The sequence below is a fragment of the Microtus pennsylvanicus genome, chromosome 17 (assembly GCF_037038515.1).
Source record: "Microtus pennsylvanicus isolate mMicPen1 chromosome 17, mMicPen1.hap1, whole genome shotgun sequence".
In the NCBI taxonomy this organism is placed as follows: domain Eukaryota; kingdom Metazoa; phylum Chordata; class Mammalia; order Rodentia; family Cricetidae; genus Microtus; species Microtus pennsylvanicus.
Window position 1 is genome coordinate 18,393,850 of NC_134595.1, and position 20,092 is coordinate 18,413,941.

A 20,092-nucleotide genomic window follows, 5' to 3' on the forward strand; every position below is an offset into this window, starting at 1 on the left:
AAGAAACAAAGACAAAAAAAAAAAACCCTCAGCAATATTATACCCATCTTTGTTAATTTGCTGACTCTTGTTCACATGCTTTTCTTTCCTTTTGATCTTGAATTCTATAGATGGTACCCAATGTGACATTTGGTGTAATGGACTTGTTTTGTTTTGTGGTTGTCTAGCAGTCAGCAACTGCTAGTAATCTTCTTGTCTCTGCCCATACAGCATTGGGGTTGTAAGTGTGCATGAGGCCATATATACCGCTTGTTTATGCATATGCTGGAAGTTTCACCTTTGTATGAGCTACACAAAAAATTTAATGTTTTATCATAAAACAGGCCTTGTGTAAGGAATTAGTGTAAATCTAATAAAGTTAGGCTTTTTGTGTGATCAAGAATAGTTTAATCAAGGGCAGGAGAGATGGCTCAGCGGTTAAGAGCATTGCCTGCTCTTCCAAAGGTCCTGAGTTCAATTCCCAGCAACCACATAGTGGCTCACAAACATCTGTAATAAGAATAGTTTAATCAATCTCTACTATACAGCTACAATAATAAAAACAGCCTGGTATTAGCATAAAAACAGACAAGAGAACCAATGGAATAGAATTGAAGACCTGGATATCAATCCACACACTTACAAACACCTGATTTTTGACAAAGAAACTGAAAATATGCAATGGAAAAAAGAAAGCATATTCAACAACTGGTGCTGGCATAACTGGATATCAATATGTAGAAGAATGCAAACAGATGAATATCTATCATCATGCACAAAACTCAAGTCCAAATGGATCAAAAATCTCAACATAAAACCAACGACACTGAACCTCATAGAAGAGAAAGTGGGAAGTACACTTGAATGCCTTGGCACAGACCACTTCCTAAATATAACCCCAGTAGCACAGACAACAATTAATAAATAGGACCTCCTGGAACTAAAAAGTTTCTATAAAGCAAAGGACACAGTCAACAAGACAAAATAGCAACTTACAGAATAGGAAAAGACCTTGGTATTTGTTTTTGCAACTGGGTTTTTTAAGTGTGGTCACAAACTTAAAAAAACAAAAACAAACTTATTTGTGTGTGTGTGTGTGTGTGTGTGTGTGTGCATGTCAGTGGAGGTGTGCATGTTCTATGGTGTGTGCGAACATGAAGATCAGAGGACAAATTTCAGAGCCAGTTCTGTCCTCTTGCTATGAGTTCTGGGGATGGTTTGCTCAGTAAATACCGTTACCCACTGAGTCTTAGTCTTGAATTTCCTGTGTGTCCAAGGATGACCTTGAACTTCTGATCCTCCTGCTTCTATTTCCAAATGTCTGGATTACAGCTCTGAATGACCACACCTAGTTTTATGCTATGTAGGGGACCAAACCCAGAGCCAAAATTGTGCCCAGTGAGTACTCTTCCAACTGAGCCTAAAGTTTAAACATTTTATTACTGGGGGCCCAGTTGGAAGGAACATTGTGAAGTACTTGACATCACACACACACACACACACACACAAACACACACTAGACTTTGTGCCTTGTGAAACGTGGGGCCTTGTGGAGTCTTCAAGTCCTCGTTGTCAGTGACTTTCCCAACTTTCAAGCGTCTTCACCACACTATTAGTTGTTCTAAAGCAGTTGGTACTGTAAATTATTTCTGCTGATGACGATGAAATTGAGTATTTCCCTTTGGAGTCTGACTAATTTTGCATGTTAAATTCATTTCAGCACTCCTACTAACCTCTATTGTGTTTTGTCTTTGAATCTCCTTGAACTGGTTTCCTATCCCATTCTACTTCCTGTTCCTGCAATAACCAAAATATTCTTTATATATATTTTTGTACTATATTCATGTTATTTTTTTTCAAAAAATGGTTGTGTGTGTGTGTGTGCTATGTGTGTGCATGTATATGCATGTATGTATTACAAAATTCCAGATCCATTACCAGGAAAGCGAGGCTAGTTCCTACGGATTATTCACTCCACATTCAGTGAGCACTAACTATTTAGCAACTGTTAGAAATTCAGTCATGAATAAACAGATGCTTTTTATGACCCAGAGACATTTCCTTTCTGATGATCTATTACTCCTTTTCTCACTACAAACATCGTATTTAACAGATCCACAGTTAGTATTATAATTTGGTATATTTGGGCTGAATATATTTTTTCACCCTGGCCTTTGGGCCTTTCAGACATGTTTAACAATGCTGCTCTGTGAAAATACTTCTTGCATTATGAGAAACTTTCTGTTGACCAAACAGAAGCCATAGTAACCTTGCCTCAGCTTTTTCAAATGACTTCTGGCTATGACAAGGTTAGTACTAATTTACAAATGAATTTTTAATTACTATGTTACTGTACCGAGAGCTACCTACATTATATATAGAATGCATTTATTTTTCCAGTGATGCGTCATTGTTGGGAATGTGTTTTATTCGTTGAGATAGCCTTCAAAAGTAAAAGAACATTTATAAATATTTGAATGAAGCTTTTCATCTATTTAAAAAGGATGCAAAGTTAGAAACAATTTGTCTTATTGCACAGATATGAGACTGTGTAAAATATGATGTTTTAGATGCCTCTTTTTCCAACTTCACCGAGTCTTTTACCAAAAGGGGAAAATTTGTCTCAAGGTCTTTAGCACTGCAATGTAATATAAAGTGTTATGCATAGAAAGTTGAATGATGTTCCTATTTGGCTTATTCAGATTCCTGATGCTCTGCCTCATGCCAGATGTTGCTGCTATTGGTGGTAGAAGTGTATTAGCATCAATATATAACATATATACACCAAATTGTTTAAAGAAAGGTCTGCATGTGTGTGCAGATTCTTAAAACCTATACATAATCCTGCATTATGTATTTACCTGAATTTTCATTTCATATATCATTGTTTAGTGGAGGTAGTCTTTTATTTAGAAGAGTCCCCATCAGTAGGGGTGAAGCCTCTAGTTAGGCACCAGCTCCACTTCTTTGTGTTCAGTAAGAGATGCAAGTAATGCCTTCAGCAACAGGGCATTGTCATCAGTCAGTGGAGAGCATCTGTCAATAGTCTGTTATATTTGAAGATTTCTAGCTAGGTCTGATAGGGCCTCAGTATGTTAAACATTTCTGAAGTGTTTCTCAGACATTCGTGTTTCATTTTCTGGGAACTCTGTTTAGTTCTGCACTTTGTTTTTTAATTGGACTATTTGTTTTCTTAATAGTCAGGGTGTTTTTTTGTCGTTGTTTGTTTTCTCTTTGTTCTTCATATATCGTAGAAATTAACTCTCTACTGAATGCGTAACTGTTAAAGATCTTCTCCCATTCTACAGCCTGCTAGTCTGCAGGCTGCTGCTTTGCCAAAAAGACGGTGCCCTGCTGCTGTGGGAACTCCTTCAGCCAATAGCCTATAAGATACCAGCCCACTTGGGTGTGGTCTCTTATACTATAAATGCAGCCTTAAAGCTTGCATGCTCTTTCTTGGCTTCTGGATTCGGTTCCTGTTCCCTGCTCATGCTGAGGACTGTAATCTGTGAATCTACCCCTAAATAAAGAACGTTTTATTATACTCAATTCTGAGCTAGTGTGGGACCACTCTATAGCGTCCATCTACACCCTGCCATACAGAAGCTTTTCAGCTTCATGAGGTCTCGTTTATCAATTGTTGATCTTAGAGTCGGTGCTATCAGTGTTCTGTTCGTAAGGCTTTTCCTGTGCTATTAAGTTCAAGGCTGTTACATACTTTCTCTTCTAGCAGGTTCAGTGTATCTAGCCTGATCTTGAGGTCCTTTATCCATTTGGAATTGAGTTTTGTGTAAGGTGATAAATAAAGATACATTAGCATTCTTCTACATGCAATGTAGCTATTCAATTTGACCAATACCATCTTTTGAAGATGCTTTTTATGCCCCAGAGTGTATTTTTTGATCTTTGTCAAAAATTAGGAATTTGAAGGTGTGTAGACTTATGTCTGAGTCTTCTAATACCATGCTGTTTTTATTATTGTAGTTTGGTAGTACAACTTGAGATTGGGGGTGATGATACCTCTAGCTGTCTTTTTATTATTCAGGAGAATTTTAGCTATCCTGGGCCTTTTGTGTTTCCACATGAAACTGAAAATTGTCCATTCAAGATCCTTTTCTTTTGTTGTTGTTGTCGTTGTTGTTGGTGGTGGTATGTGTATAATCCTAGCCAATTGGTGTGCTCTTTCCTGGTGGCTGTTGTAGGTTTTCTTTCAAGATCCATGACTTCACTAGCCTTGAGTAGGTAATAGGCTAGGAATATTAACTTTTTGTTCTAGGTATGACATCTGTTTTCTCCTAGTCTTTTCAATTTATCCACATGGTGCTGACTCTACAAAAATGAGTATTCCTATGTGAATAAATATGAGACTTTCTTAAGCAGAAATTTGTAGTTCTTTGAAGTACTAGGAATGCTTTTGCTTCTCAGAAAAAAACAGTCAAATAATAGCTACTGTCTGAGAAGGATTAAAATCTTCTTCATCCCCTGAACAAAAATGGGAAATCTTATTTTTAAATAAAAATCCATGTAAACAATAAGGACCAATTTAACAAATGAATATTCAAAAGTCCAAATATAACAAATGACCATAACAACATATTAAGGTAATAGTACTGCAAGTCTATTCTAGCAATAAAATTATCAGCTCATATGTAGAAATTTATTCATGTAACTTATCATGTAAAATAGGGCAAACATGAGAAATTAATGCACATTTCTACAGACTAGGAATGACCAACTTTGTGGTACCACAAACATTGCAAACTAACTAGGAAAAAGGAATGAAAATGTTTTGGAAAATTCAATATTTGCTGAGGCACATAAAGACTTGACTAAGTGTAGAAACACCATGCTTATTTTAAAAACACAATTCTATTAAAATGTTTATTTTCCTCAAATTAAAATGTAAATTTCACTTAATACTAAGCAGAGTCCAACTGAGACAATTTTAAAGAAATCATGCTAAGTATGAAAAAACAAGGCAAAAAACTCATTTTGTTGTGTTCAACTGCCATGCTGGTTTTCTTTTTTTTTTTATTACTTTATAAACAATACCAATCAAAATTTCCACTTCCTCCCCTTCTCCCACTTCCCTCCAGCTCTTCCACTCACCCTCCCCCCCTCCCTCCAGTCCTAAGAGAGGGTTGTGTTCCCTGCCCTGTGGGAAGTCCAAGGCCCTTCCCCCTCCATCCTGACTTAGGAAGGTGTGCATCCAAATAGAATAGGATCCCAAAAAGCCAGTACATGCAGTAGAGACAAATCCCAGTGCCATTATCATTGGTTTCTCAGTCTGCTCCAATTGTCAGCCACATTCAGAGGGTCCAGTTTGATCCCATGCTCGTTCAGTCCCAGTCCAGCTGGATTTGGTGAACTCCCATTAGTTCAGGCACACTGTCTCAGTGGGTGGACTAACCCCTCGTGGTCCCTACTTCCTTGCTCATATTCTCCCTCCTTCTGCTCTTCATCTGGACCTTCGGAGCTCAGTCCAGTGCTCCAATGTGAGTCTCTGTCTCTATCTCCATCTGTCCCTGGATGAAGGTTCTATGGTGATATTCAAGATAGTCACCAGTGTGACTATGGGACAAGGCCAGTTCAGGCACCCTCTCCTCCACTGCCCAGTGTCCTAGCTGGGGACATCCCCATGGACTCCTGGAAACCCCTCCAGAGCCAAGCCTCTTGCCAACCCCGAAATGACTCCCTCAATTAAGATATCTCCTTCCTTGCTCCCATATCCACCCTTTCCTCCATCTCAACCATCCCACTTCCCCAAGCTCTCCACAACCTTCCCCTTTTCTCTCTCCCCTCTCCCTTTCCCCCCACCCCACCCACCCCCATGCTCCCAACTTTTGCCTGGCGATCTTGTCTGCTTCAAATTTCCAGAAGGATCTATATATGTTTTTCTTTGGGTTCACCTTATTACTTAGCTTCTCTAGGATCGTGAACTATAGGCTCAGTGTCCTTTGTTTATGGCTAGAATCCACATATTCTCTCATGGTTGAGGTAACAGTAGCCCCTGGTGCTGCCTTATTCTCAGAAAAAGCCAAAAGTTCCCTAAAATTGCAAATTTATACTTTAGTTAGACCCAGTTTTACTTCAAAGGAAGGAAAATATGGTACAGTTATGAATCATTTGAGTTTTCTTAAAATGTATTATTATGGCAGACATGTATTTCTGCTTCTCACCCTGTCATATATATACATATATATGTATATTTGTATAAGTTGTTTTTCCAGAAAATGTCTTCCATGCTCATGTTTAATTCCAGAAACTATTATTCCCCCCATTAGCTTTCTCTTCAGTGTTTCTCAGGGCAATTATCCTCCAACCAGATCTTAGCAAATATTCTCTCTAATGTGCCTGAAAAGGATTAATATTCTTCACAGATTATTTCCCAGAACTAAATCCATAAGAAGATACTATGAAGCATATCTTAATATCATTAGGAGGTAGAATGAAATAGAAAGACAGTTGGAAATGAGGTTATTTCAGGGGTGAGAGGAGGCTGGTTGGTAATGAAGCAGATGAAACAGTATGGAATAAGCAATGCAATTGAAAGTTGGTTGTAGGATATGTTCCAGAATTAAAGTTCCTTTAGAAATAATGAATTTTCATGATCTAATGACTGTGCTGCAAAGAATTTCATCAGGAAAGATTTTGACAGTTTAGCACCCTCACACTTTCAAAGGAAGCTCTATTCCTTTATTTGAAAAGCGTATAATAATGTTCAATGTTGGTGATGCGAGAATATTGTTTGTCCTTCCATGTTTGACATGGAAAATGAAGTTATGCCTTTAAGTAAGTATTCTTCTGTATCAACAGCCTGTGAAAACAATACTTACCATCGTCTGTGTTTGTGTTACGTATTACGAACTCAACAGTGAGCACATCTTGTTTGTAGTGCAAGAAAGATGCAGATTGTTGAAATCAATCTGCTCAGTAATGCTATGGGCTGTTGATTTTTAACTTATTTTCTTGCTTATTATCACTGTGCGTATCACTTGTGTGAGAATGGGTCTAGGTGTGCCAGGCTGGGCAAGTGGAGGTTAGAGGGCAGCTTCCGGGGGTTGGTGCTTTCTTTCTACCCTTACACGGGTTCGGGGATCAAACTCAGGTCATATGGCACTGAGCCATGTTACTGGCCCTGAGTTATCAATAATTACATACAATAAAGACTATGGAGATAAAATATACTAATGTAGGGAAAAGACTATCTCTCACGACAAGAGTAAAATGAAGATATAAAGCAGTCAAGAAGGAAGCCACATAAGATACTATGCTACTCACGGCAATGACAGGTTCAATAATTCACTTCAAAAAAATATCTGCACCTGGCTTTACTTATCCCTCATAACAGGAGAGATAACTTTTTTTTTTTTTAATTTTCGAGACAGGGTTTCTCTTCCGGAACTTGCTCTTATAGACCAGGCTGGCCTCGAACTCACAGAGATCCGCCTGCCTTTGCCTCCCGAGTGCTGGGATTAAAGGCGTGCGCCACCAAAGCCCGGCCTGAGATAACTCTTAAGTATTACTGAACAACCAAATTTAGGGGAATTATTCTCTCATCTACTTTACCAGTTTACAAGTCATATTTAAAGTTTTTGTATCCTAAACAGATAGTAAGAGTGAATTCCAAATAGGGATGACCCAGTAGCATTATTACATACTGTCGGTATGGCTAGATATCACACACAAAACTATACTTACTACATTAACAACACCAATATTATGTATTGAAAAAGAAAGTAGATCAGAATAGAAACCCATGGCCACACAAAAGAGACTTGCTGATGTGCCAATGCTAAATATCTTCCCAAAAGTTAGCGGAGTTAATGAAATTTACAGGGTCATAGAGGACATTTCACTAAATCACTTCTGTCTGTTTTTCAAACAAATATGATTTTTGTTTTTATTTTTAGAGAGGAAAGCCAACTTGTCTTCACTATAACCACACAAAAGATTACCCATCCTCCGAGTGTTGACAAAGACCAATACCACATTATTTAAACACAAGGGATAAGTTCTGTACTCTAGCGACTATAAATGAAGTCAGCAGGATCAGAAAGGACTAGAAGGGAGGTGGAGGCTGTAGGTAGTGGTTGGTGATCCACGGGTGTCCTGACAGCCTTCCCTTGTCCCCTGCTTGCACCTATCACAGAAGGAATTGCATACAGAGTTGACACCGTTCCTTCAGTATGGGCATCCTCTTTATGACTGTTTTATCTCACGGTATTTGGAATGCGTTCAATGGCAGTCTCCTATTCATTGCATGCAAGGCAGAGCAAGCTCGTGTGGTAAGTAAATATTTTGGTTGATTATTAGAATAATACGACAAATTGTCAACATGTGGTGTTGGGAATGTACCTTGCTATTTTTTCTATTAAAACATTTTCACTTTTTTATTTATTCTATGGGTCTTACATCATGTATCTTGATCCCAATCATTTCCCTAGCTCTTCACATCAGCCCTCGTCTGCCCTTGTATCCCCTCAAAATAAAACAAAATTTAAGAGAAAAAAAATCATCATGGAAGCTGCGATGTGACACAATGAGCCGCACAGGAAACCCCTTTGTCCATATATCTTCATTTGCAAGTGTTCATTGCAGAGTCATTGGTCCGGCTCGAAGCCTCTGGTTTCTGCTACACTATGGATGCTGGGCTTTCACTGGAACTCTTCTTGGATATCCTGTTGTTGCCCTTTGTCGCAGAGATCCTGCAGCTTTGAGTTTGCAGGTCAGGTCCCTTCACATGCTCCAGCAGATCATAGATGGGATGGATGTTGGGGTGGGTCAAGTCATGACCCTGGTTCTGGGCCTGGGTAGTTGTAGGGTTGGTCAGTCCACCAGCTCTCCCTCGTCATCACCAGGGTAAGCTCTCAGCATTGCCTCCAACTAATTCACCTCTTGCAGCAATGAGGAAGGGGTGGGGCCACTTCTGCTTTCACACCCTCAGTGTAGGCTCTCTCACACCAGCATCCTCAGGGCCAGCTGTACGGTGTTGCCCAGGCATGGTATAGAGGCCACTCCCCAAGTGCTGCAGTTGATGAAGGGCAGGAACAGCTCTGCCACTCTTGGGACCTCAGGGTCAGCTTCTCGACCTGTCTTAGGTGTTGATGGGCAGGGGTGAGGGTATCTCTCTCCTGCTCATGCTGCCACATGCCAGACTAGTAATAGGGACAGCTGTCACGTGTTCACAACATCAGGGCTGAGTCACCCTCACCTCCTACCACTGGGTCAGCTCTGCTGTGCTGCCTAGGTGAGGAGCAGGGACTGCTTGCTTCCTGAGTCCTGCAGTTGGTAAGGAGGGAGGGTCGGCTATTTCGCCTGTTTCCAGCAAGGTAAGGGGTGAGGGGTAAGGGGGCCATCTCTCCCCCTCTCACACTGCCACATGACAGATGAGTAGTAGGAACAGCTCTCCCACGCTTACAACTTTGGGGCTGGCTCACCCAGCCTCTGACAACAGGGTGGGCTCTATTGTGTTTCCAGGTGAGGTGCAGGGCCTGCTCTCCCAAGTGTTGCAGCTGGTGGGGGTCAGGAACAGCTCTCCTGCTCTTGTGACCTCAGGGCCAGTTCTCCTACCTGCCTCAGGCATTGGTTGATGGGTGGTAGGGAGGGGAAGGAGACCAACTCTCTCCCACATATGCATACCTTGCTATTTTTGAGTCACTGAAATAATTTTAATTATCTGGCCTTGGGTTACTGTTTAGCAATTTAAAGGCTGTGTAATGAGGAACCCAAATGTTATTAAATTCCAGGAGAAAACAAATAAAACGGGTTAGGGAAACCTAGACAGATTAATTTGTACCAGTTGAAAATGAGAAAATAAAATGATCAGACTTAGCTGGATACTGACTTGAGGAAATAGAAGTAGTAGATCTTTGTGTTGTATTATTTTTATTTAAGAAGATAAATATGGATCTTGAGCAAATGAGGTACAATATACCTCCACACTTGCCTTAATTGTCTCAATAGCATATGTAAAATTTGAAGAACAGCAAATCATTTATATTAAGTCCAGCTTAATTGTTTCCTTTATACAAAGGGTAATTATTTGCTTTCTCCTATTAAAATTATGTCTTGGATTCCACATGACTGTTTGAACATTTTTTCTATTATGGCAAAACAAACAAGTCCTGGAAACAGAGTGATTTAAGCAATACCTGGGTACTGCTTGTAGTTCTTCAAGTTAGAAGTTCTTGCTGGGTTCAGCTGTGTTCTCTGCTTCTCAGATTTTCATCAGGCTGAGCTCCAGGTGTCAGTCAGCTAGGGGCTCCTCAGTTTCCAGAGGTTACCTGCAGTTTCTTGCCACACAGTTCTCTCAAGGCTAACAGGAAAGTCTCTGCAGCCGCTTTTGAACCTCCCTAACTTCTCCATGATTCACATCTGGACCACCTTTGAGGTGGTTCACCTAGTTACATCAGTCTCACGGAAGATACACAGCCTCTCAAATCCAGCTGACTGACAATCACAGGTACTGATTGTTCTGTAGTAAACAGAGCAGGGTTTAATTCACTAACTGAAACAGGCGCCACATCAGGTACCACAGCAGGTAACAGTGTAAGGGGTTCTACAGAGCAGTTCAGCAGAGCCACGAAGAGGAAGTCTTGTGAAAGAGACATCTGGCTGAGACCAGAAAGAGGTGAAGGAAGAGCAGTCTAGGTGGCAGCTAGTGTCTGAAATAAATTAAAGAACAGGTTGTCTTCCTAAAGAGAATTCTCTTAAACTTTGTTTGTTCTAAAATCACTGGGCACCTGGTATGTTCTTTAATTTCCATGTGCAAAGGCCCTCCAAGCTCTCCATCCCCTCAACCACAATCGGTAGGGTTAATGGCACAAGAAATGTGCTCTTGTATCACTGATATGTTTGAGCAATGCATCACAATCATTACCTAACTGCATGCACTAAAAAGTCTTTTTATACATGGGTAGGTATCACAGGCAAATGTGAATTTAAAAGTCAGTATATATTCTTAGATGAGAAAAGGCTATTTGGTATTGTTTGTCTTTTGACACAGAGTCTTGATATTATATGTGTGTGTCACTGTGCCCAATTTAAGGCTTTCCGAATTGGTATACTTTGAAGTTTACTTCAGTGCAAATCCTACTATGCTGTAAAAGAAGTCTGCCCTAGGTTGGGATATTGTTCACACTTGTAAAAAATTTCAATACACTAAGCTGCATTGAAAGAAACTCATGAACACATGCAAGTAGCAATGTTGGTGTTTTCTTCCTATCCATCATTCTCTTCCTTCTACTCAATTAATAAATGTAGCATAAATTCTATTTATCCTTTTTGTTTGGTTGGTTTTTTTTTTGTTTGTTTTTTTGAGACAGAGTTTCTCTGTAGCTTTGGAGCCTGTCTTGGCACTAACTCTTGTAGAGCAGGTTGGCCTTGAAATCACAGAGATTCACCTGCCACCTGCGGGTGGGCTGGCAGAGGAAATGTGGAACCCTGGGTTTCTTTACAACAGCTCTGTGTTGTATCTGCCTTAATGCTGATGTCTATGCACACTAGTGGCTTTGGTGGTGAGTTTTCCGCTTTCAGCTCCAACCATAGCCTTCATGGCTACAGTTGAGCCCTTTGCTGACATTCATCTCTGGTTGATTCCCATAGCTAAAAATGTGACTGGACTACCCAGAGTTGGTCCTCCTGCGCATTCGATTTGGGGCCCAGGGTCCCTCAGATTTTTCTTTTTCCTTTTCTTTTGGTCCCAGCCATGAGAGACCACTTGGAGTGGCCTCTAGACTCTCTGGCTTCTGAGTTGCCCAGACTGGAGCCTACCAGGCTTCCACACCCCACCTGTAGAGAAGAGATGTCCAACTATAGGCTTTGCAGTGTCTGTTTTATCCACACCCCACCTGTAGAGAGGTGATGTTGTCCAGCAGGCCCTGTGGTGTTTTCATAGTTTCAGGTGTGTTATAAACCCTCAAACTATCAGCCACCCGCCTGTAAATGCTCTGCCTGTGTCTGGCCGGCTCTGTTTTCCTCAAACTATCCCTGCCACTGCTACCGCTGGTCCTGTGGGAACTGACAAGATTAGTCAGATCCGTGAGGCAACTGCTTTCAATTCTAGCCTTTGCTCCTGGCTGCTTGTGGTAGGGAGGCTTGGCAACAGGGCCGGTCATGCCTTTAGGTCTCTCTTGTTATTAAATTTAAAACTCCCAAGGCTCAAAAATGTGGCTTTTCCATACAAGGCGTGACCACCGCCATTTTGACTGAGGTCAGGTGACTTCACTGCCACCTTAGACAGCCAGGTCCAGTAACCAAGTACCGCCATCCTTACTGAGGTATACCCTGCCTGGTTCCCTGGTTTACTTATGTTTTTGTTTCTAAATTCCTCTTGCTGACTCTGTTACATGTATGTTTAGTGCAGTAGTATGTCTTTGGTAGGGCCCACCAAAAGCATCCACTTTGCCCAATTTCTGTTCACTGTGTGTGTGCATACATGTAACTTAAATACACCTATGTTTACTTTAAATGTTATAATTGTCTGTTCATTGTATCCCACTCCAGACTACAAAGCAATAATTCTTCTGTTTTAAATTGGTATGTACTTTTAAGTCTCTTAATCCAACCCTGCTTTACCTGTTAAGTTGAAAGCCAGTACAGTCAAGCTCAGACCCAGCTCTCCAGGCAGGTTCTATAACTCATCTATACCCAGTAAACAGCCCTCAACTGCTCAGAGATCTGGGGGATCTGACATTTAATTATTTAATTATTAAAAACTTTTTTCATAACAAAAAGAGACAGGTTGGCTCCTAGCAGCAACACTCTATTCCCTCCAAAGACAGAAGACAAATGGGCACAGAACAACGTCCATCCGCAATTCACTTCAACTGCCAAGTGCTGATCACTGGGAAAAACTGCCTTTCATCTAAACCGAAGATCTCCAGACATGGACAGAATCACTGGAATCGACAGCCTAGCTGCTCAGGTCAAGGTAGGCTTGTCTTCCTACAGATTTCTTAGCCCATGGGATCTTCTGGAGCCTGGCAGGCCCTGCACAAAACATCAAAAGGCAAATATGACCCTCAGCAAACAAGGAGAACCCTGAGGAGTAGCTTTAGGTGCCAACCAAGTAAGTTCTCTGTCGTTTTTTTTTTAAATATTTATTTATTTATTTCTTATGTATACATTATTCTGTGTGTATGCCTGCAGGCCAGAAGAGGGCACCAGACCTCATTACAGATGGTTGTGAGCCACCATGTGGTTGCTGAGAATTGAACTCAGGACCTTTGGAAGAGCAGGCAGTGCTCTTAACCTCTGAGCCATCTCTCCAGCCCCTCTCTGTCGTTTTTAATCAAGCAAAAATTTATCCTTCTCAAAGATCTCTGATGCAGTCTGACAGCTGAGAGGTTTTGTCAGTTAAAAAGGACAACCTCACCATACACATTTTAGTAAAACACAAATACAAGTTAAGGTATGTACTTGCAAGTTATAAAGGTGTGAGGACAAACCAAGTAAACCAAATTTCTCTCTCATGCTGCCTTCCATAGTCTTAAAAATACTTTTCATTGTGCAAAAACATCTGTCACAGCCATTCCCACATAAATATGCTACCGTCTAAAGCTTATGTTTCCACAAACCCAAAAAATTCTTGTGAGTTCCAGGGAGCCAAATTGAAGGGTCCACCTTAAATAGGTCAGATACACCTCTCTCAATTCCCTAGTCTTAATTTTTTTCCCCTAAACTTAACTTTGTCCTCTGTTCTACCAATAACAGGTGTAAGAGACACCAGACATTTCCATACCACAAACACTGGACAGGAGCAAAGAGACCAGCTACACCAGAATGTGACCAGCACCCAGCCTTTTCAGGCTCCCCTACAAGATGACACCCACAAATAAGCAGAAAGCAGTCTTGAGAATCCGCCATCCCAATTCCTTTAGCCTGTTGTGCCTAATCTCCTGTATGCCTCTGTCACCCAAGTGCTAGGATTAAATGTGTGTGCCACCATGTCCAGATCTATGATGTAGTGCGAATAATAAAAATCCAGAGACAGATATTAGGGTTTAAACTGAAGAACAGAAAAGCAAAGCAGTCACACCACTAGAGAGATCTTACCTCTACTAAGACTCAAAGGGGTGATCCTGCAATGCTCTCCACCCTCAGACTCCACACTCCACTGAGTTCCTGTCCCTTTTTATTCTTCTCTCCACCCAGCCATATTGCTAGTCTCTCTCTTCCTAGTGCTGGGATTAGAGGTGTGTGCTACTACTCCCAGATCTATGGCTAACTAGTGGCTTAGTTCTCCACTCTGATCATCAGGCAAACTTTATTTGTTAGATTATAAACAAAATATCACCACACAGAAATACTTCGGCAATACTTGAAAATCCACATCAGAAATGTTACTCAACCACATCTTACTTCATTCAAAGCTTCTTCTCTGATCCTTCCAACAACAATCTCTGCTAGTCTTCCTACCAATTACCTGTTTGTATTCCCTAGTCCTTCTGCATAGCTGCCAAATTACCTTCCTGAAAATTGAAAAAAAAAACCATCCTTTTTTCCCCTCCTTCTGAGGGCTACTTAGAGGCCGCCAGAAAGCGGAAGAATGTCCATGAATGTGTCTTCAGACATATGTTACCTAGAAGACAAGGACAGTGCAAAGCTCTCATTGTAAATGGTCAGAAAACAGGAGTCACCTATAATCGCTAAAATGTTCAGCTTTGTGGTTGAGAAAACCTGAATATTAGCGTTTGATATGCTTGTCACCATAAAGGCCAATGAGCAGAGTTAGGAACCAAACATTTAAGCTGCATTTTGTTCAGAGCCAGCCAACTGAGGGGGCAGCACACCAACACTTTAGAAGAAATAACTGATGTCTCTATTTTCCAGCCAGCAGATACACAGGGAGGTGCTGAAGGGTGGGTACATTGCCATTCCTTTAGGAATCTTTTTTCCCCTTTGTCACCCAGATTTGAGCCTTGTGATGTCTGCATCTCTCATTATTGCCCCGTGTCCTTCTCATTTTATGAACATCTAGCTCTAGGTACTTCTTGAAAATGCTCAATCTTGCCGGGCGGTGGTGGCGCACGCCTTTAATCCCAGCACTCAGGAGGCAGAGGCAGGCGGATCTCTGTGAGTTCGAGACCAGCCTGGTCTACAAGAGCTAGTTCCAGGACAGGCTCCAAAACCACAGAGAAACCCTGTCTCGAAAAACCACAAAAAAAAAAAAAAAAGAAAGAAAAAAGAAAATGCTCAATCTTATGTGTCTTGGGTATTAACCTTGTTGTACTCCTCTACAGGTCTCTGGGCTGGGGGCAGGGATTAACTTAGAACAAGCCATTAGCAGTGCCTAAAAACCTATTAAAAGCATGTATGTGCAGGTTCCTTTCTACAGCATTAGGTACAAATGTGTCCTTACAATACAGAATACAAAAGTGTCTCCATTCATTTCTCCTGCCCATTTGGAGGATGCTCGTGTGTATGACGTATTCAGACATGACTGTGGAGGGTTCTTTATTTCACCTTACCATGGCCACAGTGGTCATAGGTGACACTGATGTTTGGTGGTTGTGTATACTCAAGAGAATATGTTACTTAACCGACAATGCTAGCCACCAAGGGCCAGCTGATGAGGCCAGCTTAGTCTCTGTCTATGCGGGATTATGGGGCTTACTAATTTTTTTTTTAATATTCAACAGCCAAAACAATCTCTGATTGCAGTGCATATAACTGTTGCTCATGGTTGTATTTCTTGAAAATTTATCTACATGACTCTTTAGGGTGCTGAGTTCCTACAGTTTTGGTGACTATGATATTTGCTTCTCCATTGCTTTGATAAAAACACCATGACCAATGTGACTCACAGAAGAGTTTATTTGGGTTTACATTCTCAGAAGGATTAGAGTCCTTGATGACAAAGTGCAGGCACAGCACTGAAGCTGGAAACAGAGAGTGCATTGGGAATGGTGTAAGGTTCTGAAACCTCAAGACCTGCCCCATACCTCGTCACCAAGCTTCAGCCTCCAAAAATCTATCAAAGCAACACCACTGGGGTCCAACACTCAGATGTCTGAGACTAACCACAATGACAATAATAGCAACTTACCTTCCCTACCCCCATTTTTAAGAGTGCCTGTAGCCCAGGCATGCCTTGAACTGTGGCTGTTTTCCTGCCTCATCCTCAGTTTTGGAATCACAGGTGTGAACCCCTAAACTGAGAGCTGGCACGCAGTGAAGTTAGGGGCTTAACGTTGAAACTCTGAGGAATTGTCTTTCCTCAAGAAGATCTGCACAGGTGTCGGGAGGTGGTGAGCACAGACAGAATATTCTCAACACAGATGTCACTTCTCATGATGGGCAGAGGGCAACTAGCAGACCAGAGACGATCTGTTCATTGCTGTCTGCCTCAGGAATTGTAATAAAATAGCTACTGTCAATTCCAGAAGCTTTAAAAGCCTCAGACTCATCTGCCCAGTTCACTTCTAAAAATAGGAAGCTGGAGTTATTGCACACATGTAGCTCGGACAGGCCTGCCCAGGGCCAGGTTCCCCATAAAGGACTAGCTAAAACCAGGAAGACACTCGGGTTCTCACTCCAGTCTGATTCAACACACTCAGGAGACTCATTCATATTCTGTTTTATTTTTAATTCATGAGTAGAGTTGTATTGGATGAATATTCCAACTTACTCACTCTCCCACTGACAGACATCTGGGCTCCTTGAGGCTTTGGCTATCCTAAGTACAGTTGAAATGAGCATTTCTGTAAAGTCTCTTCATAGAGGTAGGGTTTTATTTCTCTTGGCTAATCCAAGATGTGGGACTGATGGTCAAAGGGGAGGTCTGTATTTGAATGAAACCGACAGGGCCATAAGTTCCAACAGTTTTAGAACAGCTCCCTTTGCTCAAAGAATAGTCAAGCTGATACAGGAAAGGAGCTATAACGCCTTAACTCTGTCTCTCACCAGTGAAGCTCTGGTGGTGTTCTGGAAGGCTCCCCTCCCCCATTACCCACTACCACCATGTGGGTACAGCTATAGGGAAGGGGACTTCAGGCAGCTCTTCCGATTGCAATATAGGTATGCGAATCTCTTCCACAAATCTTTGTCTCTATGTTTCTTGAAGTTCCATCTCATTATGATCAAGCCCTGGAAGTGGGATTTCTGAATATGAAGATTTAAAAGGTTGGTTTCTGAAAAAGAGACCATTGCTAGCAAAAAAATCTGATGGTACGTCTGGGTGGAACCATATCCCCAACCTACTCCTTGGTAGTTTTTTAGAACGCCCCCCCCTTTTCTTCAGCAGTTGGTGGGGCTTCATTTGGTGCAAAGTAGAAACTGCCAGAAACAGAATGCACTCTATCTCTTTCCAATCTTTGTTCCCTTTCCTCCTTCCTCCAGTCACAACGAATACATTCCTCCCAAAGTCTCTCCTCCTCCTCTTCACTTCCATCTACCTCCCGTGTTAGAGTCATTAGTTACCACGGGTTTGACAGTCCTGACACTCACACTGAAAGTTGCTATTGCAACAGTTTGATACAACAAACTAAGAGGCGGCTCTTTTAAGAGGTGATGAGGACATTGGAGTTCTGCCCTCTGAACGGATTGCCACAAGACTAGTAGCATACAAACGAAGGATTGTCTCTTGTCCTGCCACTCAGCTTTCACTGTGCGATGTTATCCCACTTTTCAAAGCCCCCAGAACCAAGAGTCAGATAAACTATTGTTTATAATTTCACCAGTGTGTGGTATCCTTATCGAAGAGACTAACACAGCCTTCCCTACTTCCTCCTTGTGAAAGCTAACCACTCCATACCAGCGAACCTGTTACGACCCTATCTGTCCAGCATCAGTGTAACTAAGATTTCTAAATGGTCAGCAGCAAGCTTACTTTCCCACCTTGGTCACTAACGTCTGTCATACGGGCACCGCACTAACCTCTCTATACTGGCCAGACTGGATTTCCAATGTGTCAACAGTAACATTGAGCTCGAAGTCTGCAATGCTGGATTACTCCTTGTGTTCGAGAAACTACCCTCCAGCCTGTATAGGTAACCTGATCCGTGCCTTCATCTTGCCATGGGAGTGCAATGGCAGCAGTGTGCAACAGGTACCTAGACAAATGAGTAGAACCAGTGGTGTCGCACAACTATCCAACTAACGGGTCCTGCCCGTCACCCAAGGGCGGAGCATGCGTCACTCTCCCAGGGCTCTCCATCGCCTTTCCGGGAGAACCGGCACTCGGGTTCCCAACTGGCCTCAGTTTCCGAGTCAGGGCTGAAGGTGGGGTGGGAAGTGAGGGGGAAGAGCCAAGCCGTGCCCGACCAATGAAAGCTCTTGAACTTACACCTCGGGACGTCAGTGCGGCTGGGGAAACGGATGTCGCACAGCTGGCTCGGAAGCGTCTCCGCCCGCCTCTGGAGAGGGGCGTGCACCCCGAGGCCTCCGAGCACCCTAGGCGCGTGGAGCGGCGCGCGTCCCCGTCACCGCGCGCGCGTCCGCGAGGGCCCGCTCCTCCCCCGCTGCGCCCGCCCCGGGTGAGCCCCCGCGCGCCCCCGCGCCCGGCTCCGCCCCCTCCCGGAGCTGGGGGGGGGGGATAGGCGCGCGCTCCTGCGGCAGCGAGTCGTGTCGCGGGCGCGCGCGCCGCCGGCCGAGCCGCAGTTAAAATGGTCCGAGGCGGGCCGGCGTCGCCCCCGCCGTGGCGCTGCGCTGCCTGACTGACTGAACCGGCAGGCCCAGCCGGCAGACCCGCTCCCTCCCTCGCGTCCCCACAGCTCGCGCCCATCGTTCTCCCGGCTCCCCGGGGCCAAGCATGTAGCCCGCGTCGGGCAACCCCGGCGGCCCGCAGCTGACGCCGTCCCTCCCTCCTTCCCCGCCCCCGCCGCCGTCGCGTGTGCCGGGTGCGCAGCGCGGGCGACCCCGCGGCGGGCAAGAGGCCCGGCCAAGCCAGCGGCCTGCCCCGCCGCCCCGGAGCCCGCCCCTCGGGCCTCCTTCCCGCCCCGTCCCGCTCGCCCTCCTCGGGGGCCTTCTATATGGGCCACCTTCTCTCGAAGGAGCCGCGTAACCGCCCGAGCCAGAAGAAGCCTCGCTGCTGCAGCTGGTGTCGCCGCCGGCGCCCTCTCCTCAGACTGCCCCGCCGGACTCCGGCGAAGGCGACCCCGCAGCCCGCGGCGCCCAGGAGCCGGGACTGCTTTTTCCGCGGGCCCTGCATGCTCTGCTTCATCGTGCACAGCCCCGGCGCGCCCGCCCCCGCCGGCCTAGAGGAGGAGCTGCCGCTCTCGCCGCCGCCGCCGCCGCCGCGGGACGGGGCCTACGCCGCCACTGCCGCCGCCGCCTCCTCGCAGCACCTGGCACGGCGCTACGCGGCCCTGGCCGCCGAGGACTGTGCCGCCGCCGCCCGCCGCTTCCTGCTGTCCTCGGCCGCCGCCGCTGCCGCTGCCGCCGCCGCCGCCTCCTCGTCGCCCGCATCCTGCTGCAAGGAGTTGGGGCTGGCCGCGGCCGCCGCCGCCGCCTGGGAGCAGCAGGGCCCGGGCCTTTTCCTGGCCAGCGTGGGGCCGGTGCGCTTCCTGGGACCGTCGGCCGCCGTGCAGCTCTTCCGGGGGCCGCTGTCGCCGCCGCCGCAGGCCGAGTCCCCCACCGTCCTCGAGATGGTTTGCAAGCGGAAGGGGACCGGGGTCCCCGCCTGCACCCCTTGCAAGCAGCCCCGCTGCGGTGGCGGCGGCGGCGGCGGGGGCTGCGGCGGTGGGGGCGGTGGCGGAGGAGGGCCGGCGGGGGGAGGGGCCTCGCCGCCACGGCCGCCCGATGCCGGCTGCTGCCAGGCCCCGGAGCAGCCTCCGCCGCCGCCGCCGCCGCCGCCGCCGCCACCGCCGCTCTGCCCCGCGCCCGCCTCTCCCGCCTCCGAGTGTGCCCCCATCGAGGCCGCCGGGGACGCTGTCCGAGCTGGGGGCACCGCCCCCTCGTCCACCCAGCAGCAGCAGCAGCAGCAACAGCAGCAGCAGCAACAGCAGCCAGAAAGTGGCGACGCGGACTGTCAGGAGCCCCACGGAAACCCCTGCGACTGTCACAGGGAGCCGCCCCCCGAAATCCCAGACATCAACCAACTGCCGCCGTCCATCCTGCTTAAGGTGGGTCTGGGCGAGTGGCGCAGGGATGCTCGCTTGTCCTCCCCGCC

General features: G+C 45.0%; 2 protein-coding genes across 2 annotated transcripts in view; one reads left to right on the forward strand and one right to left on the reverse strand.

The window, feature by feature from the left end:
• Window positions 1-15,780: 15,780 nt before the first annotated feature.
• Window positions 15,781-18,837, reverse strand: LOC142837217 (uncharacterized). The gene is made up of 2 exons (XM_075952217.1): window positions 17,860-18,837; window positions 15,781-17,114 (listed from the first exon to the last, which is right to left on the reverse strand). The coding sequence occupies exon 1, from the start codon at window positions 18,704-18,706 to the stop codon at window positions 18,071-18,073; it is 636 nt and encodes a 211-aa protein (XP_075808332.1). The 5' UTR covers window positions 18,707-18,837; the 3' UTR covers window positions 15,781-17,114; window positions 17,860-18,070.
• Fbxl17 (F-box and leucine rich repeat protein 17) overlaps window positions 18,823-20,092 on the forward strand; it is a 472,330-nt gene continuing 471,060 nt past the window's right edge. Inside the window, exon 1 of the mRNA XM_075952216.1 lies at window positions 18,823-20,045. Within this exon, the coding sequence (XP_075808331.1) occupies window positions 18,954-20,045 (1,092 nt within the window). The 5' untranslated portion in view covers window positions 18,823-18,953. The remainder of the gene's footprint in view (window positions 20,046-20,092) is intronic.